Raw genomic sequence first — 7,690 nt, 5'->3', positions numbered from 1 at the left:
CCCCCCATGGTTCGAAGCCCCTGTCACACGGTAACTCAAAGGCCCCTGTGTGACAGGAGCGGTCTCAGCCAGCCGCGTCCCGCCTGCGGTGAACCTCCCGCCAGAGGAGCCAGCCCACCTTGAAATTGCGCCCATTAGGTCTAATCACAGGTGTGCGCAGTAATCAGTCTCGACAGCGACAGGTGCCGGTCCTACGATAATGGCCCGTGATCACGAGCGGCCGTCAAGCGCCAGCACCCTCCTCTCCCCGTGCCTGGACGGAGAGGTGCCCAGGCGCAAGCCCACCGAGGCCGAAAGGTGATGGAAAGGGCCCCTCGCGGAGCTGGGGGACAGCGGGGCTGCGTGCCGTGGGTCCCTCTCCCCTCCTCCTATCCCCCGCCCCAGGCTCGCAGTACAAGCTCCGTCCCCTGATGGTGACCGTCATTGGCTCTCTCAGCCGCTGCCAGCCGTCCTTACGTCAGCTTTCTAAAATAGGATTCCGGGAATTTCCCAGGCTGCACGTTTAAAATGCGCACTCCCAGGCCCGCCGCCCCCCCCCCGGCCCCCCCCTCCCGCCCCGGGCGGCTGGGAATCAATCTCCCCAGGTGATTCTCAGGTCAGGGGGTGACCTTTCCGAGGGCGGGGTTGAGAGCAGAGGGGCCCCCGACGCGTTCTGGGCCCAGCTGCCAGTCTCAGCTTGGCGGATTCATCATACCTTAGCTCCTTGACTCTTTGGTTACTGTAATTTTTAAATTGACTAATTAACAAAATTAAACAGATGTTCATGTAAAAAAAAAATTAAAAGGAAAAACAGTAAAAGGAAGCTTTCCTCCCAGCCCGACACCCAGCCCCTCCCCCAGAGCAGCCGGCGTTACCAATTTCTTGTGTGTCCAGCGTCCAGCCAGCAGTGACGCTTGGGTGGGTGGGCACATTTACTCCCCCCGCCCTTCCCCAACCCCCCAGTTTTCCTGAGGACCAGAACAGGCTCGCCACAGGGCTGGGTACACTACTCACTGAGCTTAACAATCTGTCTAGGAGGTCGGGCCAGACCTGAGCCCAGGGGTGGACAGAGCCTTTCCGGTCCCCTCGCACCCCTGCCCCTGCCCCCGCCCCCTGAGATAGAAGCCCTGGAGGATTGCGAAATGGGGATCCTGAGACAGAAGGTACCTACTGAGGAGTGAAAAACCAAAACACACACGAAACCAGAGCCTTCCTTCCTCACCCAGGCTCCCTGGAGCAGCCCCACGTGCAGCCAGCTCTCGCTGGCTCAGCTCGGAAGGGGCAGGCGGGAGTGCTGGTGGATGGAGCTGGCAGGTAAGTGCCTCGGTTTCCTGCTCCCCGACATACCTGCCTCTCAGAGGGCACGGCTGGCACCGGGGCTGAGCCAAGGTGACCTGCTCGATGACACGCCCTGTCTCAGTCTGTCGCTCCAGGACCTGCCTTCCTGGTTCACCTCCCAAATAAACTACTCGTGCTCAAGTCCTGCCTCCAGGTCACTTGTAGAGGGACCCAATCTAAGACCATCCGGGACCTGGAGCAACTAACAGCACGGGAGATCTGCTTAAGCCCAAGCCGGGGGTTCTCTTCCCCTCCCCTGCAGCTGGTACAGGGTCTCGTTCAGCCACTTTGTAGGTCAACCTGGCCCTATCTGTACAACCAAAGATGGGTGTGGGCAGTGTCCTTCTTGGCACTGTCACCAGAGAAACACAAAGAGACGGAAGGTGGGAAGGATGCTGGAGGGGGTGGGGTAGGTAAGGGATTTGGAGGCCGTTTGCTAAGGGGATGGACAAAGGCCGCGGGTCCGAGTGCAGGGGAGGGCATTAAAAACTGCAACCCTGTCCTTGTCCCAGGCCAGGACAGCCGGGCAGGGCTCTGGGCCCAAAGCTCAGGCCTCACGACCCTGTGGGGCGGGGGTCCACCCCCTTGAGCCTAGCAGTGCCCCCACATCCCAGAGGAGGCAGACGCGCCAGCCGCTGTGTGTCCTCCCCGGGCGGGGCCGTCCCCTGCAGAAAGAACCTGTCCATCATGTCACTCGCTTGCAGTGGCCTCCGACCCCCCAAGTCTCATGATCTCTGATTCTGCCCCTAGACCCACGAGCTCATCGCAAGCAGCGCTCCAGGGACACGGTGCCGTGAAGGGGACGGGGACGCTGGGCGGCGGAGCCTATTCCGCTCGTCCTGGCGTCTGAGCTACAGCCAGGAGTGGGGCCGCGGGGACCGTGGCGTGCAGGGGGCTGTTCGCACGGCCTGGCCCCCTCCCGGAACGAAGGGACCAGAAGAGCACGGGGGTGTGCGACTTCACGAGCCCCTCCTCACGCTCACCCCCACCCGCGCACGTGCGCTCACACACACCAACGCACGCCCGGAACGTTCTAGCCCCGTGCTGCTCAGAGGGCGTCTCCCAGGTGGGCACCCCTGGCGCCACCCCCAGACCTCCTTGGAAAGGCAGGACTTGCCGAATCTTTCTGCACGTGAGAGTTTGAGGTGTGCGGCTAAAGAGCCACAGACCGCAGCGACGGCCAGGTTCATCCCGAACGCTTACTCACTGCCTAACTTGGGCCGGGAGTGCTCGGAGGGCTTGCCCCGCCCCCGTCCCCGCCCCCAGGCGCTCCGCTCTGTGCCAATGCCGGATCCAGGGCTGCCAGGTAGGGTTGTACAGGTTGCTCACTGCACAAAGGGACCCCCTCCCCCACGTCTCCCCACGTCTGCGAGGCTGTCAGATCTGCCAGCCCGGGGCCTGTGGGTCTGAAGTCACCGAGAGGGGCATCTTTTCTAAAAATGGCAGAGGTCCGCGGCATGTTCTGGGGCTGGGGCAGTCCTGGCTGGGTCCAGATCTCACCTGGGTTCTCATGATGGCCTTGATGGCCGCTTCGAACTCGTCGGAGTTGTTGTAGTCCACGGTCCACACGTGGGGCTTGCCGATGAAGTTCTCTGCGTAGGGGTGCTGAGAGAACACCTGGCCGGGGCAGGGGTTCTGGCAGCTCCTCCTTTGACCTCCCAGGCCCCACCCCCCAACCCATGTGGCCCACCTTTCCCTTCACACCACACCTCAGTCTCCCTCTCCCAGGAGCTGCAGGGGTCCCCACCTCAGACCCTTCCCACTCACCTCTCTGGAGGTGGGCTTGCCCCGGAAGAACTCGTGGTTGAGGGAGCTGTGGGGTGGGCTGAAGCGGGACTGCAGGAAGACGCAGCCGTTGGCGATGGCCTCCAGCGGGGCGGGACCCTCATAGGGGAAGCCGAACCCGATGAAGAGCTAAAGAGGCCAGGTGACACAGGTCAGGGCAGGCGCCACAGCCCAGGAGCCTTGCGAGGCCAGGAGCAAGGCTGGGGTTGGGACCTTCCTTCACAGGAGACAGCGGGGCAGTAAAGACGGCCTGGACCAGCCGTGCGTGTGGCAGGCACTTCCCTCTCTAGGCCGGTTTTCCCGCTTGGGGAACAAGGGGGTCCCATTAGGCAATATCAATGGCCTCTTCCTGCTCTGACAGGCTAAGATGCTGCGGGGAGGAGAAACAGCGAGGGTCTCGAGTTCAGAAGGCTTCAGACCCACACCTGCAGCTGACCTCGAAGGACCTTTACTCACTCATCCTGAAAGCATTCACTCAGCACCCCGCTTGTGCTAGGAGTGCCCCCAGGGCCGGCCCCCCGGAAGGCACCTGATAAGCGATTCCGAAGGCTGGGTTGCCGTGTAAGGGTATTCAGGTTGTTCACTGCACAAAGGTACCCTCTCTCCACCCCGACACACTCACGCGCACTCACGTGCACATGCACGCACGCACACACACACATCCGAGCCTGAGGAAGGAAGCTCTGGTGAGGTCAGGGAAGGACCTGGAAGCTGGCCGGACACTCTCCAGCCTCAGCTGACACTTTGGGGTCCTGCCCACTGTGCCAGCCGCCACTCCAGGGACACAACTCAGGGACTTCCAGAAGCAATTACTCAGAACTGACGGCCCCACGGGACTCCAGCTAGGAGCACCCCCGCCATCCCCAGCCTGTCACCCCCTCACTGGCTCTGGAAACTAGGCCTGACCGGAGTCCACTGGGCCGGGGTATGCGGGTGGCCCAACCTCTCCCCCATCACTGAGCCTTTCACTGTGGGGCACCCCCCCCGGCTTGGTGCACACCCCGTTTCTGTCCCCAGCTCTGGCCAGCCGCCGGAAGGCCTGGACCTGAGGCTCAGGGCAGCGGAGCAAGCTGGGGCCTGTCCGCACACGGAAGGCGTCATGAGCGATGACACGGGGCAAGACAGGCGCGTGGGGTGCCCCTCGGTGTCTGCGGCGGGCTGGGCCGAGGAGCGCGTGGGGGGCTCACTTTGGCCTTGCGCAGCAGCTGCTGGAACTCGGGCTGTGGCAAGAGGCCGTGGTTCTTCACGAAGGCGGGGACCTCGGGCGGCCGCTGGCTCTCATAGTACACGGTGCCGTGGATCTCCATGTACTTGCTCAGGATGCCCAGCGACTTCTCCTTCCCCTGGAAGGGGACAGAGACAGGTGGGAGCCCCGCCCCCGCCACGGAAGGCCAGGCCGGCAGGGGGAAGACCCCTGGACTGGGGCTCAGAGGACGTGGGGCCGTCAACCAGCTGTGTGACCCCGGGAAAGGTCCTCTCCTCTCCGATCCTCAGTTTCTTCGTCGAGTCTGTTCGCTGAGGCTTCGAGTCTATTTTTAGCTGTGGAACTGTTTTCTTTCCAAAGAAATTCTCTGGGGACCAACATTCGAGTGCATCTAGGTGAAGCTGCTTGGCCTCCCCTGAATCCCTGGTGACCTCCAAGGACCTTGGAGTTGTGGAACTCTCTGGAGCCCGTCTATCCATCCCTCATCCACCCATCCCTTCATCCTTCCCTCTGCCCATTTATCTATCCATCCATGTATCTCTCCATCTACCCTCCGTCCAACTATCTCTGCTTCTCTCCCTCCACCCACGTACCCACCCACCCATCCTGTTCATCCGTTCCTCCCTCCTCCTCCCATCTACTATCCATGCACGCATACAGCGTTCATCCATCCATCCATCCACCCCACCACCCATCTATCCATGCAACACATATTTAGTGAGCACCTGCTAAGTAGTGGCACTGAGCTCAGTGCTGGGAGCACAGCAGGCTCCAGACAGAGTACTTGTTCTCATGGAGGACAAGTTTTTCACCTGTGAGTGAAAAACCTACAGACTAGCAAAGGGTCAGCCCCTGCAGACCCGAGAGTCCTAAATCCAGGTTCCCCTTCCCCTCAACCCAAAGGGGCTGGACACGGACACGGACCCAGTCTGCAGGGGAAGGGGACAAAGGGAGGCAGAGCATAGATAAACAGAGGGCACCTCGGCCTCTGGGCACCCATCTGACCCCAGGGCCAGGGCCCTGAGCTGGGAGTTGTGGTCAGTATGGAACCTCAGTAGGTATAAGCATGAGATTTACTGCTTCTCGGGATTTTTTGAGAAGAGAGGAAAGGACAAGCAGGGTGGAAAGTAGCTTCGAGATCATGGACAAGGATGGGGACAGGGGAGGGGGCTCTTTTCAGGAAAGGCTGGTTCCCAGAAGGCCAATGGGTCAGAGAGAAAGAACCCATGGTCCTCCCACAGCCTGCTGGCCAGCCATGAGGTCAGATAGCAAGGAGCTTTGAAGAATGTTATCGATGTACATCAACACAATGAACAATTCACATTTTGAAACTTAAACTGGAAATTTGTCATAAGGAGGCCTTCCACTTTGGGTAACAGCACACTGCGTAACAAAGACCAGCCCTGCTTCTGAGAATAACCCAGAAGTATGGGGCTATGTGGAAACACCTGTGAAGGCCATGACATTCTAACAGAGAATGAAGAATTGCAAGGCCAAGATCCAGGAGGAGAAGAAAGAGAGATTGCTGAGGCCAGCATGGGGTCGGCTTTCCCCCTGGCGGGGCACCTGCAGATTCCAGGGGCAGCATCTAGGTGACAAAGCAGAGCTTTTGGTCGCCTTGCAGAGCTGGTGGACAAAAGGCAGAGTTCCCTGCAGAGGCGAGGGAAGCCTGATGAATCCCATACATTGGGTTGGAACTGAGGAATTACACCTGAAAGAGACGCTGGACCAGAACTAGGGCCTTCGGGGGCTGAACTGTTTTAAATCAGCTCAGTCACCGTCATGGATTAAAGTGATCCGGGCTTGCTAGAGCCCCCAGCCGAAAGCCAAGAGTAGAAGTAAGTCCTCTCTGGAAGAAAAGAGCACCATCCTTGACCTCAAATGATTTCTACAATTATCCGTATTCATTTTCCAGAACTCCAAAAAATAAAAATAAAAAAGGAACCAATGAAATCCCAGTCGAGACCCCAGCAGGCCCTTTTGTAGAAATTGACAAGCTGACTCTAAAACTCATTTAAAAATGGGAAGGACCTAGAATATACAAAACCACTTTGAAAAACAAGAAGTGAGCGGAATTATATTACCTGATTTCGAGATGGTGTGATAGTGACTTCAAGATAGATCAATGGAACCAAACTGAGTCCAGAACCAAACAGAAATAGACCCACATAGGTACGATCAATTGATTTTTGACAAAGGTACAATGATATATCAGTGGGAAAAGAATAGTCTTTTAAACAAATGGTCATAGAACGTTGGATACCTAGATGCAAAAAAAGAAATAGAACTTCAATCCATACTTCATATCATATATAAAAATTAATTCAAAATGGATCATACACTTAAATGTAAAACCTAAAACTATAAAACTTATAGAAAAAAAAAACAGGAAAAAATCCTTGTGACCTTGGGTTAGACAAAGATTTCTTAGATATAATGTCAAAAGCACAATCCATAAAAGAAAACATTGAACTTCATTAAAATGAAGAACTTTTGCTCTTTGAAAGATGCTGTTGAGAGAAAGATAAAGCCACTGACTAGGAGAAGATATTTGCCAAGCAGATGTAAAGAACTCTAACAACTCCATAATAAGAAAATAATTGACACAATTTTTCAAACAGGCAAAATTTTTGAAAAGACGCTTCACTAAAAAAAGACATATGGAAGACAAATAAGCACACAGAAATATCTTCGACATCATTAGTCATCAGGGGATTACAAATTAAAACCACAGAAGATATTGCACACCTGTTAAAACGGCTAACGTTAAGAAGACTGATCAGACCAAATATTGATGAATTCGTAAAGGAGTTGGAACTCTCAGACGTTGCTGGCAGGATTGTAAAATAACACAACCGCGTTTGTTAAAAAAGTTAAAGCGTCAAATAGTTTTACAATATAACCCAGCCGCTTCACTTCTAGGTATTATCAAGAGGAATAAAAGCAAACTTCCGTTCAAAGATTAGAACACGAATGTTCATAGCAGCTTTATTTGTAAAAGCCAAATACTCAAAACCACCCAAATGCCCATTAATAGTTGAGCGGATAAATAGAGTGCGGTAAGACCACCTAATAGGATATTACTCAGCTATTAAAAAGGAATAAATTATTAATACATGCAACGCTATGGATGAATCTCAACATAATTATGCTCGGTGAGAAAATCCACACAAAACGAGTCTACATAACTTCGTTTATAGAAAATTATGGAAAATGAAAACAAATCTAAAGCGACAGAAAGCAGATCACCGGTGGCCTGGAGATGAGGAGGAGGAGATGACAAAAGCCAGACAATAAACACAGACCCACAGGAGATCTAGAAGCCGGAGTTAGTTACCAGACACAGACTTCAAGGTAAATAGGCTGAATAGAGTCAAGGAAATA

At 55.1% G+C, this 7,690-nt stretch overlaps 1 protein-coding gene across 1 annotated transcript in view; it reads right to left on the bottom strand.

Annotated features, from left to right (window-relative positions):
- Positions 1–7,690, bottom strand: part of MGAT5B (mannosyl (alpha-1,6-)-glycoprotein beta-1,6-N-acetyl-glucosaminyltransferase, isozyme B) — a 63,241-nt gene that overhangs the window by 5,520 nt on the left and 50,031 nt on the right. Inside the window, exons 11-13 of the mRNA XM_023531629.1 lie at positions 4,290–4,445; positions 3,085–3,231; positions 2,744–2,934 (exon numbers count right to left, since the gene is read on the bottom strand). Coding sequence (XP_023387397.1) covers positions 2,744–2,934; positions 3,085–3,231; positions 4,290–4,445 — 494 coding nt within the window. The remainder of the gene's footprint in view (positions 1–2,743; positions 2,935–3,084; positions 3,232–4,289; positions 4,446–7,690) is intronic.

Source organism: Pteropus vampyrus, unplaced genomic scaffold (genome assembly GCF_000151845.1).
Source record: "Pteropus vampyrus isolate Shadow unplaced genomic scaffold, Pvam_2.0 Scaffold72, whole genome shotgun sequence".
Taxonomy (NCBI): domain Eukaryota; kingdom Metazoa; phylum Chordata; class Mammalia; order Chiroptera; family Pteropodidae; genus Pteropus; species Pteropus vampyrus.
This window is presented reverse-complemented; position numbering and strand designations above follow the sequence as displayed.